Raw genomic sequence first — 19,413 nt, 5'->3', positions numbered from 1 at the left:
TAAGAGGATTTCCTTGTTAACCTGTACTGGTATTATGCTGGCAAGCCTTTCCTGCTTTAACTGGAGATCTGCACTCTTAGAAATACCAGAAAGAATGCATGTTGTACAGAGAGGAGTCACTGGGTACATCTGAAAGCTGCATCCAAACATGTGCAGTCTACTTGTATACACAGCCATTGAAATTGAAACAGAATACACTAGGGATTTTTAAAATTACTATTTGAGTATTCTTACAGTTCATCGTGTTTGACTCTGAGTGATATAATAGTGTTTAGAGGTTAACTAATGCTGTTGATTTGTCAGAGTTGTATAGGCGCCTGATATTAAATGCAGTTGCATGATACAGATTTTTAATTGAATATTCTTTTTTTTTTTTTCCAGTAATATTCAACACATGAGGAAACAGTTTGATGCACTAGGTCTGTCTTTTACATGGGAAAGGGTAAGATTTTCTTTTTTAAAGGATGCTGTCTTGTTTTATTGTCTGATGGAATGTTGAAAAACACAGAATTTTCCCATTTTATACCTGACATCATAGACGTCTTTCAAAGTCACCAGTTTAGGTTGTTAAACTGTAAAATTACACTTTTAAAAAGTGGTAAATAGAGCTTCTCTGAAGCTTCTTACTGAACTTCTTTCACTTCTGATTTACTGATAATCTCAAAGTTTGTGAGAATCTTTTTATTTTCTTTAAAGTAATTTCAGTTTTGCACTTGGATTTTTCTCTGTTTTTTCAGTGCTTTCAAAGTAGCAATTTTCTATGTTAGAATTTAGGTGATAGTCTAAACAGGTATTTATGAAACAGCATAAGCATACTTTTCTGTTAAGGTATATATATATATATATTGAGGAGTGCTTTTTTTCAGTGTATATATTTTTATAATATAGTCAAGGATTTAAAACTACAGATGTGGTTTAGTTATGTTACTCTAAATTTGAAGGACAAGTCTGCATTTTCATAGTTATTCTTCTGACCACTTTGGAAATGAGAAATTTAGTTTGACATACTAATGCTTGAGAATCAGATGTTCACCTTAAAAACCTTACCAACACAGTCAGACATAACCTAATCTCATCTTCAAGATAAAAATGAAAGAAATTAATTTCTGAAACAGTTGTGGAGTTATTGCATTAACTGGTAAATCAACCTCAGTCACTAACTTCGTATTCTTGGTAATAATCGTTACTTATCACTTTAATATGATTCTGAATAGACTGATGGAGATGCTAATCTTGGATTTTTATAGCAGTATTGTAGGTCTGAAAAGGAAAAGAATTAATTTTCAGTCTGAGGTCTGCCATCTGTTTTTGTTAATCTTGAAGGTGAAGTTGTATATTTGTGTGCCTTGCATCTAAAAAATATACTATGTCATTTCTTATATGTGGCAAGATTTTCAGTAACACGCTTCTTTAGATTTTAGTTTTCTTGATAGCTGAAAAGTTGCTATGAAAATAAAAAGTTCACTGTGGAAGATTCACTGCACACATTCTTGACAACTATTTTCTTGTATTTAAAATGTTTGTATTTCACAGGTTTTCTGTATGTGTAGTACAGCAGTAGCACAAAACAGGGAAATTGTATGTGCAGTCAGTACTATGGAACACACAAGAATTGAATGTTCTAGAGTCCCTCCTAAGAAAACTGACAAAATTTATCTGTGAATATGGACTTTTGGTTAACCTGTATATTCTGAAGAAGAGAGACGGAGAACTGGCAGTACTGAAAAGCATGACAGAAGGTATAAATATGCAGGGAAAAGAAATTGGTCATCCTTGTGCCTGTTCTTTAAGGCTTACCTTCACTTTTCTAGTAAACTGTATTTTAGTTAAAGAATTTTCAGAAGTCTCTAAATATGTTTGGAAAGGGCTTTAATACTGTATGACTAAGTTCATTTGAACAGTTGTATAATTAAAATAATTTTAGAAAGCTCCAGAGGCACACAGTCTATGCTTTTGAAAGGTGAGTTTTTAAAACAGATGAAATGAGTTCCTTGAAAAACAATGAATTTTGGAGTTTTCAATCCTTAACTTATTACTTAAGTTCTATTTTACCTAGAAAGCTTACCTTATTAACTGCAGTAGTGAAGAGTAAACAGACCCAAACAGTAACCATTAAAAATAGAGATATGTTTAATCAATGCAAAAAATGTATGTTACCTGAAATATATCTGTAAAACGTTATTACATTAAATACACAGATATTTGAGCTAGATGAAAGAAGTACCTTTGGAAACTGAACGGCTAAGTTACAGCAGTGCATCTGCCAGGCTGCTAAAGCCTGCTTCTCTGCAAGGCTAATTGGGCTGAGCAGAGCATCTTACTGTCTCAGCTGTATTGCTTCTGGGCTAACTCAAGCATCTTTGCACAGTGCCCTGTGCTGTGCAGGTGCTTATCTTAAAAGCAAACTCTTTGAGGTAAGGATTTTTTTTTTATCATTATTCTACACTTGTATGGCACTAGATCAGTGACTTACAAAATACGGTGACGTTGCAAACAAACCAACTAGTGTTAGTGACTCCTATGAAAAATGATAGGAAAACACCTTTTGTATGGGTTAGTCTAATTAACAGAGAGTTGTAGAAAACAGGAGTCTGTTTTTAATTTAATCACATTGGTGTTGTTTCAGCATGGTAGAGCATTGTACCTAGCAAATACGTGCTGGAGGGAACCCATTCTCCTACCTTTAGGTCTCTGTTGTAGTGCGGGGTGAATTGCCTTTGCAAGGTGCTAGCCTTTTATATTAACTGCCAAAGAATCCTCTATGTCCACCCTAGAAAATGTGAAGAAAACCTAAGTAAGTTTTGCCATTTTGTGAACATTAATAGAGGAAAAAAAAAGGGGGGGGGATAATGAAAAGTGCATTTTTTGAATACTTAGTGCATGGAGCTGTACTGAGGAAGCTGACTGCTTATGAAGTTGTGTTGGTGTTCACAGAGGTCCTGTACAGGAACGTGAAGACTAGTTTTAATTATATTGTTTGGTAAAATTATTATGAACAAGTCCCAGTGCACCTGGCTAATAGAAGTTTCTTTTTATGAATCCATTTTTCATTGTTCTCTGTCTTAAAAATACGTTTTCATTTTGATTTGTATGCCGTAGCAGTAGGTGAAATTACTTAACCAGTAAAGCACAACAAACACGGCATTATTAAAAGCTAATGAGATTATTTGAGAAAGCCAGGTTACAAAGACACTTGAAAATTATTCTGCTAAACAGAAAATGTAAGCAAACTGAAAATGTAATTAAATGCATAAAAAAGCTCTGTAAGTACTTTGTTTCGAGTAGGCTTGAATACTAATAATGATCTTTTTTTTTTCCTGAAACATGCAGATATTTTCAGTGTGTCAAATAGTAAATGTTTGAAAACATTGTGATTCTGAGGAGGTATTTTAAAAAAATGCTAAATAAGAGAGAGAGGATTTCTATGCTGAAACTGCAGATGTAGGGTTAAAAAGGTTCAGTCTGAGGATGGAAGAAAAGTCTTTGAGACACATTAAAAACACCTGTACAATAAAAAAAAAATATTTTTGTTTGTTTTTAAATTAGCAGTAATTTGGGATTCCCTGGTGGTCAGGTTTCTCCAGAACAGCATCCCAGGCAGCACAGCAAACTGCCTGTCACTTCATCTAAACTTCTTTTTTAGGAGAATTATCATGTATAATTTTAGAAGATTCTCATTGTCAGCAAGAAGGGATGCAAAACTTCCCCTTCCTTTTGCTCAGGAGTGCCATCAGACTGAATGCATCTTCCCACTAATTCACCAGTTTACCGCTGTATTACCGAACTAACTTCCTTCTAAAAGGTAGCTCGTACCGCCAACAATTTTCAGTCTTTTCAATTCATGCACTCCAAATGACATTTTGGAATAAGATTAATGTTCCCCTTCTGCACTGAACATTAAAAAGATGAAATCTTTGGTAGATGCTCTTTGTTCAGACATTTTTCTGTTTTGTTTTGAAGTTGTCATTCTTGTGCACTGCCTGGGCATGCATAAAACTGTATAACAGGTAGAGCATTATATATTAAATTTTCTTCTTATGCACCTGTCACTGATAATCAGTCACCCTACTGGTAATTGAATAAAAAAGGAAACCATTGATACAAGGCTACTTTTTGGCAGGAAAGATATTTGTGCTCTAAAATGTAAGCACAGCTTGAAGTTTGTAGCTAACAATGCATGAAACTAAAGCCCTTCAAAATACAAATATTCAAATGAATTTGGAAATTCAGTTCAGCCTAGCTCTAAACCTCCAAAAATCAAGTAATTATGCTTCCATGTTAGGTGATATATGCCCTTTAATACCAAAATAGATGAATAATAGTTTAAAGTCTGTTTAATCTTCCAAGAAAGATCTTGAAAAAATCTGTTCAGACTTTTCCTCCTTACTGTCTTTTTAATAAGTATGAAGTATAACATGGCTGCCTTCACTATAGCATAAGACAGCTAGAAAGAAAATGATTAGCAATAAACTAGGAAATTACTTCTGTCTAGTTAGGTGTTACTCATGGCACCTGGTGGATTTTACAGCAAATAAACACTTTTATACCACCTGTAAATATTACTTATATTAAAAAAAAAAATAATAGCAGTGGAAGTTGCTTGAAGGTGCAACCCTTTTCTTTAGAAAACAAAACAAAACAAAACAGTTTTAGCTAAGTTTTAAGAACTTAGCACATTTAGAACAAATAATGAATTATAAAATAAGGCATTTGAAAAGTTTTATTAATGACCAAAATCTCCTCTCCAGAACTATTTTTGTTTATCCAGGATTCTTTGCTGTTGGTTTTCCCATTTTTTTGACAGGCAAAGGTTTGTATCAGGTTTTTCGTGATTGCTCTTTTAGCCTTAACACAAACCAGTTGCTTGCCAAGTTTCACTACTATCAAGTCTAAATTATATTGTAAGACAGGTATTTAATCTGTAAATGAGAGTTTAATTGGGAAAAAAAAAAAAAAAGCTTTTGTATGTGCCTGGTACCAGCTTGTTTGAGGACGTGCTAATATCCTGTTTATATATATATTCACTGAACTGCTTTATGGTATGGGACTGTATACGTGTGCTGCTATGGTAGTGCTCAGATCACAAATGAGAAACAGAAAGTTAAGTTTTTAGAAGGCTGAAAGGATCCTGTCATGCTATTTTGCAAACCCTTTTTTATGAAACCCTTTTTATGCATTTCTGAATTAAGTCAGCTCTGTTAATGCATTGCAAATGTTTGTCATGCTCATGAAGCATAAATAGAAACTTTAGCAGTCACCTTAATTTAATCGTGATGGCAACCAACTGGAAGCTTTTTACCAGGCATAATTTGTTTAATCACAATCAGTAACTGAAATACGTGGAAAAATATTTTTCACTGTACGTCTTAATGTGATAACTACAGGGGGGGAGAAAAAAACACGTTTGTAGATTGTCAACAGGTTGCTAGCTTGTCGTCATCAGCAGTCACATAAATTCTTGCTCATTTTGCTTGGTAGTGATGTGATTGCTCTTTCTTAACCATCGTACATTCCATCAGACCTTCATGGTTATAAAGTTAAATAAATGATAAGCTTGAAAGATCTTTTTGTAGTTCAGTGACCAGACTGCAGATTTTCTTCGGTGATCTATTTCTGCTGCATCTCTTTTTAAAAAGCACATCGATTTACAACACATGAGAGTGTCTACATGAGGTTGTGTTCCCAGGACTTAGTACCACAGCCTGAGCGTGCCTGTTTAGATGGAGAAATGCCCTCTCTTTTTGTTTCGGTTAACATACATCTGCCAGTCAGGAGCAAAAGGGCAAATCTCACTCCATTTCCTTGTTTTTATTTGACTTCTCACTTTAGTTCTCTGTTTATCTGTTGCTGACATAACCTTATGCTGTACTAAAAGGGACAGTCTCTGTGCTTTTGTGTCTCTGATACTACACTGATGCAACTCCAGTGCCTGTAGTGGCATCACGCTGGCAGAACTGATGTCACTGTTGTGGAGGCAATATATATATATGCATGTTTATGCATGTATATGTGTGTTTGTGTGTGTATATATATATAAGAAAGCAGATTTCTTAGTGTATTTCTTTTTCTTTTTCTTTTTTTTTTTTTTTTTTTTTTCTCAGTACAGAGAACAGGCTTTAATCAAGCAACTGCTTTTCATGGCTAAGTCTTCACATGCTGTGCTGCAAACTTGCCATTAAATGTCTCTGGTCTTGAAAGCTTCTTGTACTCACTTTTGAGGCATAGCTATTCAAAGGTCACATTAATTGTTCAAAGCAATGTTTCAGCTCTGGAATATAAAGCTGTAGAAAAAGCATAAAATTTGTATAGTAGGGTGCTTCAGGTGACATCAGCAACATCCTCTACGGCTCAAGTGATGTGTGCTGCAGGAGCTGCAGTGGGAAGCTTAGATGACAGGAGAGCCAGGGTGAAAGACATTGCAAAATTTGGAGCTATTTAAGGTACTTTATAAGTGTATTCAGTTTACGAATAGTTATCAAAGGCTTACTGACAACCCTGTAACTCAGAAAGCAAGATGTATGCTTGGTGGTTTCAGGTTCAGTGTGGGAGTCAGCTTCGACTTCAGTAAGCACTAGTGAGTCAGTTTGTAGAAATATTTCTTCGTTAAACAAGTACAAGTTAAAAAGGAAAGCTGTTGACAGGGAAAATGTGATTTGTTTATTGTTACATATTTATGAGGTAATTAGAACTTAAGTACTGAATTAAACAGTTGTTTTCACTTTGGCCAAACTTTCAAGTAGGTGGGCGAAAGCGTATGTGTATCCATTGCGCCTGTAAAACACAGCGGTTGTGTGGAGAAAATTGAGAGTCAGGAATCACATCGTACTTTAGTCATCTGTATACAGCCACTTTTGTTTGAAATGTAGTTTGTTTGTTTGAGAATAAATATTTTAAAACATGAAACTTTATAAGCAGCTGATAAGTTACGGTGGTTTTTTTTTTTAGTTTTTAGAGTTCACTAAAAACTTTTTAAATGTTGTCAAGTTTTAAAAAAAAAGCCATCTATGATACTTTCACATGCTGTTGCCTCAACTCCCATTCCTCTTTTTTCTTTGTCTTTTATTTTTATCTGTCTTTATTTCCCTCTTAACAATCTCCCACACTTGTGACTTCTTTCTTTACTTTCTGGCCCTTTCGTCCTAACTTCAGCCTGGAGCACTTTCCTACCTTGAGCTGGCTTGCCTTTTAAAACGGGCATTTATTTGGTCATTTATTTGCCCCTCCTTGTGAGATACCCTCGCCACTCTTTCACCTTGAAGTTCAGAGTCCTACCCCCTACTCCCCCCCGTGTGTCCCACACTTGCTAGCTGTCTTTTGTTTTCCTCTGTGGCATATATTACACACTTCTGAGTTAATTGCATATGTTAAAATGCTGTAAGAAGATACTAAGAATAGCTTCAGGTATTTTTATTTTATTTCATTTCTACAGGAAATAACCACTTGTCTACCAGAGTACTACAAATGGACACAGTATCTCTTTCTTAAGCTTTTTGAAGCTGGGATAGTGTATCAAAAAGAGGTAGGTACAAGCTTTGATCTATAATACCTTGCACTTCACTAACTCAAGTCACTTATGGCATAGGTAGCCCATTTCTGGATAACCATTTACATTCATTCAGTGCCTAGATATTAATGATGCTCTGCTTGGTTTTAAATTACTGCAAAATATAATTAATTCTATATATAACTGAATTTTATATATAACTGATATGGATGGGTATTACAGCATGGCAAACTAGAAATGTTTGTTGTCGGTGACTTACATTGAAGTGCAGGATCAGAACCTAGCTACTATTAGTTTATTTCATGGCTTTGGCGTAGAATTTTCTAGGACTTAACTTCCCTCTTGTGAAGATGTAAAAGATAATGTGATCATGAAGAGTCTCTTCAGCAGCAAGATTATTTGACTGTATTATATTACTGTGATGCTGTCTCAGAACTGATAGAATTGGATAGGATAAGTGGAGATTATGTGCCTAACTATCCAGTTCCTGCACCCTGTTTGTGATCAGTAAAATATTACAGAAATCTTAGATGCTGTAAGACTATCACAGCTCTTTTTCAGTTAGCAGTATATTAAGAAACTCTTGACTTTATAGTATTTTGTAAAAAACATATGAGGCTATATGAAAAGGGAAGGGTTTGGTTAACTTCTTAAGCAGGAGGTGAAGCAAAGGTGTTAAATTAGCATTCCAAAAAAACTCTCTACATACCCATGGCAACTCAGTTCCTAAGTACCTGAACAGCTGCACCTAAACAAAGCTGCAATTCAGTAAATGTTCCTAACTGAAAAGGGAAACAAAGATTTCCTAAATGTGCTTTGAAGTTTCAATTGTATTCTGTAGAAAACCAGAAAACCCCATAGGATGTAATTATGGATGTAACCTAATTATTCTCTGAACCCAGAGAAAAGAGGTTGATGGTGAAAGGTAGCATTTGGAAAGGCAGGGTGCTATTGAGCTACTTTTCCTGTTTCCATAGGCAAGATATATTCAGAGATCCTAAGTGACAGCCAGCAAAAAGACCGAATATTTCCTAACATGCTCTTTTTGGTTCTGTGTGTTGTTTTTTTTCTTTGTTTCTTTGTTTTGTTTTGTTTTGTTGTTGTTCTGTAATTATTTTCCTTTTTTGTGATCAAATATTTAACCGCTAACTTTTCCATAGCAAACTTATTTTTATCTGTAGCTTTTTTTCTTTGAATAATTTGAGGTGAGTTTGAAAAGCACAAGGCTTGCAGCTTCTTTAGTAGGTATAGAAAACAAATTCTGCATGCAGACTCCTCATTTTTGTGGAATCTTGTAGGTGTTTGGGTACCAGTGATTGGATGTGGTATCTCTTAAAAGTCAGCAATCAGTTTGAGAACTGAAATCAGCATCTGTAAACCTGTAGGGAATGTAATCTCTAGTGAATGTAAACCAGTTGCTTTTTGACAGGAAACAGATGGCAGTGATATACCCCATAACCCTGGGTCTCTTCAAGCTGTCACATATACTTAAAGCATACGTTTATCCCATGTCTTTCGCATACCTGCAATGTACATTAAGTGGTACTTTTACACTGCTTGAAGTCTCCTCTATTACAATTTCATTTTGGGTACAAGGAGATAATTCATAGCCTTACTGTGGAGATAAAAATGATTCATATAGACCATTAGTGTAGTTAACGCTGTTCCGGGAGTATGTGTTTTTGATGAGAAATCACCCTGGTGGGGAGACGCAGGTTCAGTATGTCTGGGAGTGGGACTTAGTGGGAGTTAACCATGTCTGTCTGGATGCTGCAGCTTCGGCAGACGGCGTATCTTAATTCACCATTGGAAAATTCTCTCTGTTCTTCCTGCAATCGAGATCTGTCAATAGACTCTAGAGATTATTGATCTGGCCAGATGTGGGTGTCTCATTTCATTTGAGATGAATTGCTGTCTAGACTCTAATGATTATTTTGATTAGATATCTGCAGACTGTGGAAACCAAACCTGGAGATAGATATTTATGCTACAGACGTCTGAGGTTAGATGAGATTCATCCTCCCTTAAAAGCATATGGCCATCATTGGTGTAGGGAGCAGATCTAAATAACTCCTGTAGGATGTACACGTTTACACCGTGCTCTCTGTATAGGTGAAATTTAGTTGCTTTCTGAGGCTATAGTTTCAGAGGCTGTCATTTTCAAGAAGTTGCCTCTGTAAAGTACAAGTAGGATCTAAGGATTTAGCTTAATATCCGGGTTCTGGATATTAGTTAGAAGGCTGCAAGAGACGGAAGGAACAAAATACAACTCTAAAAATTCACAGACAAGACCTTTCATCAATGTATTCCTTACATGTGTATTTGCTTTATTCTTTGCATCATCTGTCTAGATAAATTTTCCTGCTATGAATCATAAGAATGTTATGCTAAATAATTACACTTGTATAAATCAGTTCAATTACTTTCCAAAATTTTCATCATAAATTTGCCCCAATATCACCAAAATAGAAACAGTATTTTTTCTCAAATTTGATTCATAGCCAATTTAATGCAAGCATATGTTAATAATGCCTCATGAAACTGACATTTTATTACTTCTTGATATTACATGATTTATAGTTCTTTAGATGTTACTTTAACTTTGTCATAGTGTGATTGTTTTTTTCAAAACTTTATAAATGAAAAGATCATTACTTTAAAGCCAACTTCATAATGTCTTGCATCATTACTGAAAAAGGTGTGTGTTCTGTACAGAAATCAGGTCTGTAATAGTGGAATATACTGATCACTTTTTATTTTCTAATGAGTGTTCAGAAGGCTGTTATAGAAACCAGTGTGGTGTTATTGGTAGGAAACAGATGGTAGGTAGCCAAACTGTATAAAATTCAAATGCCAATGATGTACTGAATTCACAAAAGCTTCATTTGAAAATAATTTTGTTTTTAATCAGGGAATGACTTCGATCCATTTCATCATAATAAATTTTGTGTAGGTAATCAGACTGTGCATGCACACACACAAATAACATACACTGATAACAAAAACAACAGTATTTCAAAGGAAGGAGATCCGTGCATCTGTCTTTTTTTCTGTCCTCACTACAAGGTTTGTAAAATGACTGTGATATTTACTGTTTCCAAGAATTCATAGCATACTTAAAATTAAGCAATATCAGTTGTTTGGAAATGGACATTTCAGAAGGTTATCAATGATAGATGAAAAGTGAGTAATATGAGGACAGTGATTATTCTTAAAATGAGATAGTAAGTTCTCCCAATACCCAAAGAATGTATTTCAAATTTTTCAATAACATTTAATGTATTTTAGTGCTGTGGAGCTGGAGCTGATGTTTGTTATTCAAGCTGATTTAACTTTGATTTAGCTCAAATACTAAATAACACTCAAATAAATGAGATGCATTGCTCTTCTTCATTGCTTGTTTCTGTTCATTTTTTCAAGTTAGTGTCTATCTTGGATGCCACTTCTGGAATGACTGTTGTACTGCTTTTAGGAATCTTTTGTGGTCTTACATCCCTTCTGATAAATGGTCAACTAAATTTTTCAATACTGTGTAGGGGTAGGTTGTGCTTTTCTCCCTCCCCGCCATGTGTGTCTGGTATTTCAGTTAGCCCTCAAAAATACAGTGTTTGTAGAGTTAAATGCCAACATTTATTGTACTTTAAATTTTCTTTAATGTGTTTGTATTGATAACTGGTAGGAAAGATGATTCCAAAAGTAATTCACGCAGTTGACAAGATATATGCAGAAAATGACAAGTCTTTCACTTTAATATAACACTTTTATGAGACTGTCTTCTCAGGTTGTACATCCTCAATCATCCATCCCCTTCAGTCTTACTCTCAACACTATTGGATTATTGCTGGACAACTTTTAGGCATCAGACTATGTAGTTTGCAGCATTGCAAATTGGAACACTTACCCATCAGTCATGACAAATGCTGCCAACAGCTTTTTTTGTTGTTGTTTTTTTTTGAGTTCTGAGAAGAACATTCAAAACATCTTCAGTTGAGTCCATATTGTTGATTCAAATGGATATTATCCAAATGTAGAAGATGGGCCTAAGAAATGTTTCTGGATAATTCTTCTGGTATCTAAAATGTAAGATCCTGGTTTTGAAATAACTGTTTAAAATACTTTTTTTTTTTCCCTGATTTTTTTTTAGGCCTTGGTCAATTGGGATCCGGTGGATCAAACTGTTCTAGCAAATGAGCAGGTGGATGACAATGGTTGTTCATGGCGTTCAGGAGCAAAAGTGGAACAGAAGTACCTCAAACAGTGGTTTATCAAAACTACTGCTTATGCAAAGGTATGAGGATACGTTTCAGAAATTGTGGTATCATATAAAGGAAGTGACTCTTCTAGAAATAGTCATCAAGCTGAATGTGGCCTTCTATATGCACATGTTTATGTAATATATAATTATATAATGATCTACGTGATCTGTCCCTGTTCTGTGTATGTATATAAAAAATGATTATCCTTGAAGTCTTTCTGTTCATTTCTTTAAAAAATTCTAAGTAATTGATGTGGGATTAAGTTATGAAGAAATTGAAAAGTATAACTTAGAGGTAAATTAATGTATCTTGCATTCATACATTGTTATCCTATATTTAACATCAGGTGTTTATCTGCCTCATATTTAGAGTGTACAGCTGTGCAGTGTTTTGAACTAGAAACTAGCTAGTGTAGTTATTAACCCATTGGACCTATGCTCATGGAATGAGCAGTGGAGTGCAGCCTGTCACTTAGAGTTTATTTCAACATGTGTTGAAATAAGCTGGTCTGAACCAGTTGTTAATTATAATTAACAGCTCTTTGTTGAAGATTCATCTGGACCTTCTGTTTTACTTTCCTTCCTATTCCACTCTATTTGATTATCTGTAATTTAAAAAATATTTTCAAGTTCTTTAAGCATCTTTTTTTTTGTTGTTCTTATGAACTCAAATTTTGATTGCCATCAGACAATATAGCTTCCACACCTAGGAATTCTTCTACAAAATTTTGCTGGCTTTATGCTCTCTGAAATGAAAATGTCAGCTTCCTGTTTGGGGTGGTTGAAGGCCTTATTCCATCCAAATACTCTATGTATTGGGACTTCAAGTACAGATTGAGAAAGTTATTCCCAAGATAATGTTAAAAAGTCATCCTTGACCCTTATTCTGAGCCTCAGATTCAAGAGACCAAATTTCCACCATCATGCAGGTAGAAGGCATCTAGATCTCACTTTGGGTCCATTCATAATGAAGAGACAAAACTTTTTTCTGCCTGATCCTTGTCTTCTGTATGTGTAGATGATAGTCAAGATGCACATTTTCTGATTGTACTGCCTGTTCTGGCAGTAAGGAGGAAACATTTGCTATAGCTGAAGGAAAAACTGAGCATGTCTGCACAATCACATAATGATCCCGAGGTCCTGAGCTCTTTATAAGTGCCCTTGTCATCAGAGTTCATGATCACTTTATCATGTTTCAGGGTCTGCCCCCGGCTCACCATTTACCTCAGTTTGAGGCTGAGGGGGAACTCTAGAGTTTCTCTGCTTACTGGTACATCTTTTGTTTACTGTCCTTATAGATTGTAGAAAATAATGACTAGCATTTCTGGGTTGTATCTATCGCTTGCACCAAATTACTGTTTGCTTATTTCCCTGTGAGAGGGGTGAAGTGGATCAGCTTTAAAACAGCTACTCATAAAAAAAAAAAAAAAAAAAAAAAAAAAAAAAAGTAGAGGAGCTTTTCATTAACCTTGAAACCGAAACCTTTCAGTAACCTTGGAACACCCTTGGCTTACAGGATTATTACCTCTTGCTCAATATCCACCCTTCTCTAGGGAGAAGGATTTATCTTTTGTCTTTAGTCTCTGACCCAAGAAATGACATTACAGGAAAGCATAAGCTCTGGGGATGATCGGGTCTCCCAGATCTCATTCTCCAATAAGCAGGCTTAACTGAAGCCAGGAAGGACCTTATACATCCACAATAACCCCTTACCTCCATCCAGAAAGATGTCACCTCAGGTAACTACTGTATGCCCTACCTAGAAAAAGGTAGGGGGATATGATGTAAAAGCGTAGACATTGCTCCTTAACATTTCAGTGGCATCATGAGTGAGAGCTTCTTCTACTTTCTATTTGGGAACGAGTGTTTATATCAATCTCTGCCAAACCTTTAAGTGTTACTACAGGGGACAGTGGGTACTCTACAGATTTCTATAAAGCTTTCCCAAAAGTTTGTTCTGCGCTTGATTGATATTCTGTAGGTCTATGTTAGCTCATACAACCAAGTTGATGAATGATGCCATATTGCTCCCAGCTCAAGTGCTTTGGCAAGCATTGCCTTCATGTGCTCCCACTTCTTGGTATAATGACAGATGCTACCAGTTATCAGCAGGTGGTTTGGATTTTCCTTTTCAGTCAGCCTCCACTGACTCCCATTTTTTGATGTGGTTCTGGCACATTTTAAACAGTCTCACTCTGCTTCTTTTGGCAAGAGTTTTAAACATTTGGTTGTAGAAGGGGAAAAAGACTTTTTTTTTTTTCAAACCTTCAAATAAGAATAGGAGACTGTCAGGCTCTGCTATTATAAATCCAATATCTGATATTACATGGATTTATCAGTTTGGAAGAGTAAGATAAATTCCATTTTTTTGGTATTTATTTTTTTCTTTCAAGTCACAAGTGACTAGGTAATACGCTTGTTGTGTCTTACCTTCTGAAGAACTGTTTTGGCCATACAGCTCCAAATGGCTCGTGAACTGCAAGCTGCAACTGAAGATTGCCGATCTGAGGGAGACTGTCTCTGAACTAACAATAGCAAAATATTTCAGTCTCTTAGAGGCTGTGTGCCCACACTGACATAATCAGGAAGCTTCACAATAGCATCTTGAGAGAAACCACATTACTGGTCTTAAATGCGACGAGTTCAGTTCCTCTGTCTGAATATCTTGATTAATTATCTCCAAAACTCAAATTTTCATGCATTTCTTTATTCCTTACAGTAGTTATTCGAGGTACTTTTCAACAGGTGGTAAGAGATATACGTCCTTTCTTCCAAACCTGTTTCTTGTTTGGATTCAGGCTGTTGACAGTTGATTTGAATCTGTATCATCCTAAATAGCACAGTGTTTAACAGCATGGTTACAGCAATCATCCTTCCAGTTCCTCAGCCCTTCTTCCCCAGCTGTTTTCAAAAGTCCTTTCCAGGAGACTTGGCGTTACCGAGAGCAAGAAGTTCATTCAGCTTTCGCATTCACAGAGCCTTTCATCTTGGAGTGGATTTTATAGGGCTGGTCCTAATAGGTGTGTTAGATAAAGATACCTCTTTGACTTCTAAGCTAAACATCTTTAACCACCAATATGATTTTAGGATGACAACATTAGTGGTGATAATACCTTCACTTCAGCAGGGGGCATTATTTCATACTGCTTGGTCCTGAACACACTTATTTCTGTAAAAAGATTTGCCTGCCTTATATCATGGACCATAAGCATTACCAGTACAACTCCCATTTCTTGGAAGTCTTTGCTGTTCAGAGACTCTGGGTATTTGTGCTCCCAATGATAAATAAGTACAACAAATAATTTTTTATCCTTACCTGGCAGTTAATCAATGAACATACCTCTCTAAAAGAATACCTGCTTCTTTATAGTTATTACAGAATCATAGAATCATTAAGGTAGGAAAAGACCTCCAAGATCATATCACTTCCCTTTTTTCCTTCAGCTGTTTGGGGCTTACAATTAATACGTGCATAGTGCCTTCTCTGCAGTTATTTTCAGGCACCTAAAGTGAGCCTTCATAGTCCAGCATACTAGAGTAGCAGAAAGCGCTTTTACTTATGGTACTTCGTATGTCAGGCCCCTGTAAATGGGAGGTCTGAGAGGACATTATAAAGATTGTCCTTGATGGGACTGGGCATCCCCTATGATCAACCTTTTTTGACTTAAAGATGAAGAAAGGGGCTCAGCCTTCCAAGACTTGTCTGGACCTGAGATTTTCATTCCTCATTCCTGTTCCAGTTGCTTGGTGTCATCTGTCCAGTTTTGCTTCTTTTGCAGGTGTTCAGAGAGCGAAAGCCAGATGGCACCAGATTTGTGAGGTCAAAATGATTCCAAAGACCAACAATGATCCAAAGACCTACATTTTCTACCAGTAAAGTAACCCTTAGGTCTTTGAGCCATACTGCCAGAATTTGTATCAGAACCCACCTGCCCTCTCTTTCCTGTATCTCACAGCTTGGACAAGTTTATTAGCACAGAGCAGATTCATTTATTCCTTGTGTAAGGCTTGTTCTTACAAGCTTTGGGAAAAGCTAGTGGTGAAGTGCAAGTGGATCAGACTTTCTATGTGTTGTATGGCTAGATTTCTGTTATTCACTAAGTTTCACTACGTTTTATTCTGAAAAAAAATGGGAGGCACAAAGAGATTATCTGGTAGTAATTTCATCCTTGCACCTTTGCTGGAAGATTTATACTTTTTCCCTCTTTGGTTTCTTTTAAAGGATTAATAATTTTAAAATATGCTCTACTTCTCCCCTTCCTCTTTGCACAGTGGGGCCCTAATCTGTTTTTTGGTATCTCATGGGAAAGCCATTTGACTCTGGTCACCTTTTGCTTGCACATTCAATGGCAACTGTTATTTCTTCTGAAAAGTATGCAGAAATACAAGACAAAAAGCCAGAAAGCTTCACCTTCCCTGTTCTTTTTCTGCAGCAAGGCTCTCTGCAAATCCCATATTCCTTCCTGAGTTTTCTCTAAGTTAACACAGTGGGACGGTATGTTGAAAAATGCTTTATTTCTAGTAAGTAACACCTTACCTGCGTGGCTCAGAGGAAAATGCAAGTCCCTTTTTTTATAAGCGTTTTTATAGATTGGGATCCATTTAAAATATATTTAATGAATCTGTTATCCCTTAATTCTTCATGCAAAATACCAGCTAGCAATAATAGTTGCATTATATGTATGCATACAATTTGTTTTCTACTTGAAGCATCCACAAATTACCTTAACTATACAATCTCTTTATACTGCATATTGATGATCTTTCTAGTCATCTGTTTCTCGTTCACCCTTTTATCTGTTTCTGTTCTGTATCTCACAACCTCAATAAAAAATAAATACTAGCAAGCATAATCCTCGTCTGCTTGCTTAATGTGCTAGTCAGATAGCAACAAGGAGCTACATGATCAGTAATGGGCTATGAAGTCATCTTGTGTGCTTACAGGAGTCTGTGTTTAATTCATATGCACACTTTATTCTTTAGGTTTCCAGAGGAATCATCTTCTGTGGATTTACTCTGAATCCTTTATTGTTACTACACCTGCTCACAGTTCTTTTTTGAAATAAAAAATGCAAACAAAGCAGTGTTTGCTCATATGACAGTTTACCATTGGCAATGTATTTTTTTCAAGGGGTAGAAATATTGACCATGTATTAAATAATTAACGGAAAGTATTTTGGGGATCTAAATAATCATGACCCATTTTTTAAACTGTCAAGTAAATATAAAAATATAAAAGTATATGTGAAATATATATGGCACATTTTATGGATATTCTAGCAACATTTTAACTGTCATTTTTCTTCAGACAGATTTCTTTGATAAAAGTATAATGCATGGCATTATTAAAAACTGATGGCATTATTATTATTCAAATTGTTGTCTGTGCATTTAAGATGTTTTAAGCTAAAACATTTAGTTTCTATGGTTACCCAGCTGAATCTGTAGGCAGATTCATTGGAAAAATCTATCTGTAAATGTTAGTATGTTCTGTGTGTACCTGCAAATTGCTATTACTGCGTTCTTTTTTAAGGCACAGTCAACTGAGTCCTCAAATCCAAATCTACAAGGTTAGTCTTTGCACAGCACTTGTTCTTCCTAAATTGATTCAATATAGTATATATTTTCACGTTTTATTGATTTTTTAAATTATTTTTAAAAACCCCAAATATTTTTTGAATAATTCAAAAATCATCCACGTTAGCAGATTTTTTTTAACAAAACAAAATTGAGGCAACTACAAGTTTTATCTTAAATCATCTCCCCTTTTTTTGCACAGCATTCAGATAGTACGCGTACATCTAATTTAAATACGGGGGAAATGGACAAGGCCTACAAAGTTCTGCCAAAACTCTAAGTTAAGGTTTCATATAGCTAAATAGCAGTAGTCTTTGTTAATTATTTATTTTGTACAGGCATTTAGAAACAAATCCTCACATTCTGTGAGTGTGGAAACTTTTAGCATCGTGCTGACTCTGTAAAGGCAAAACAACAAACAATTCTACCAGTTCTTCTCCAGCTTTTTTCTGGGTTTGCGCTGCTTCTGACAGGTCCTTTGGGCTGAACATAGTTGAGATTTTTACATAATCATCTTTTACTTGGTTTTAGTTTTTTATTTTATTTGTGAGCTATTAAGGAGACAGGTTACTTTTTTACCCCGTAATGAAACTGAAGTACTGCATTTTAGTAAGTTAAGAATCTTGACAGTACTTTGGATTTCATAGCGTGAGGTAATGCCTCATCATTATGAGGAGAATAGAAATGCTGGCTCCCTAGGTCTTCATGCTTTATGTGTGATTTTTCACTTCCCACACTTGGGGTCTAGCTCGTAGTTGTCTTCTTCCAACAAAATGGGTCAGATAAAACTCTCTTTGGAACGCTTCCTCCTAAATCATACTGAAAGCTCTCTTCTGGATGGGGACCAAGAGCTCTGTCCCCACTGCTTTCTTAGCATTTCATTATAATAAAGAAATCATGCCTGTTTTGTCAGCTTGGCAAGACAGGGAAATGTTTGTGCATTTCCAGACCAGGGTGATATTTTCATCCTGGTATCAATGCAGCATATCATTTGGTGCTACAGTAATATAAATTTAATTTTTTTTTGGCATAATATTAATCAAAATAGTGAAAGCTGAGTACTACTAAAAGTGATAACAAATATTTTTGAGAGCTTTTATATTTACAGAATCAATTAATATTTTTTTTTTCCCAAAGGTATGCTTTGCCATACTGGAAAGGGAATATTTTCTCTTTGGTAATTGCTGCTATGAGAACAACTGTGGAGAACTCCAGAAAAGAACACCGTGTTTACTTTTTGCTTTTGAGATGTCATTTATTTGCCTCAGTTACACGTAGTCAAACCAGAGATATTTGTTGACCATAAATTATTGAGAAGGGAAAGACTGCTGACAGCTCAGACATTTACAGGGAAGAATTTGAAGCATAGGCAATGTCTGTGTTATTGCTCCTTCTTTATATATGTTTTCAGTATACTTCACACATGGGAAATAAGAGTCAAGAGTGACCTATGACAGTACAGACGACAACTACTAAAGGTAAAAAACAAAGCCAAAAAAACACCAGAACAAGAAGAGATTAAAAACTCCTAGCAGGAGCTGTACCACATAATCACAGCTGGAACTGTGCAATATAATGCAAAATAAAATAGTGGGCAGCCTAACTTTAATTTCCTGTACTTCAGTTAGTATATTAAGTTTTATTAAATGATTTTGTGTAATCTTTAGTTTACATTTGCTTGCTCTTCTGGAAGCTTGATCAAATAAACTGAAGCATTTAATTTTAATCCAAACAGATCTTGAATATTTCTTTGACTCTTCCTTAAAAGCAATGCTTATGCTTTTAATTTTTTTGTTCTTAATTGAATGGTTTTGAAATGAAACCTTTTGCTGACCTTTTTATTTTATTCTTGTTACAGTGCAAATTTCTCCAACTTCATTCAAGTAAATTCATTGGAAGTAGAATAAATGTTTGGCTTTATACCTTTAGATGTTTCATTTTATTGCTTGTACTACCATAGAGAAGTTGAAATACTCTTATTCAGTAAGAAATTAGTGGCAGGAATTACTCATTAAAAATTTCATTTCCAAAGTTGAGACTGATTTTTTTAGGTGTTCATGTTTGAACTACAAGCAGG

At 35.4% G+C, this 19,413-nt stretch overlaps 1 protein-coding gene across 2 annotated transcripts in view; it reads left to right on the top strand.

The window, feature by feature from the left end:
- LARS2 (leucyl-tRNA synthetase 2, mitochondrial) overlaps positions 1–19,413 on the top strand; it is a 92,584-nt gene that overhangs the window by 21,072 nt on the left and 52,099 nt on the right. For both annotated transcript variants that reach the window (XM_084509460.1, XM_084509461.1), the window contains exons 5-7: positions 382–442; positions 7,430–7,519; positions 11,649–11,792. In XM_084509460.1, the coding sequence (XP_084365586.1) occupies positions 382–442; positions 7,430–7,519; positions 11,649–11,792 (295 nt within the window). The remainder of the gene's footprint in view (positions 1–381; positions 443–7,429; positions 7,520–11,648; positions 11,793–19,413) is intronic.

The sequence above is a fragment of the Aythya ferina genome (assembly GCF_964211825.1).
Source record: "Aythya ferina genome assembly, chromosome: 2".
Taxonomy (NCBI): domain Eukaryota; kingdom Metazoa; phylum Chordata; class Aves; order Anseriformes; family Anatidae; genus Aythya; species Aythya ferina.
This window is presented reverse-complemented; position numbering and strand designations above follow the sequence as displayed.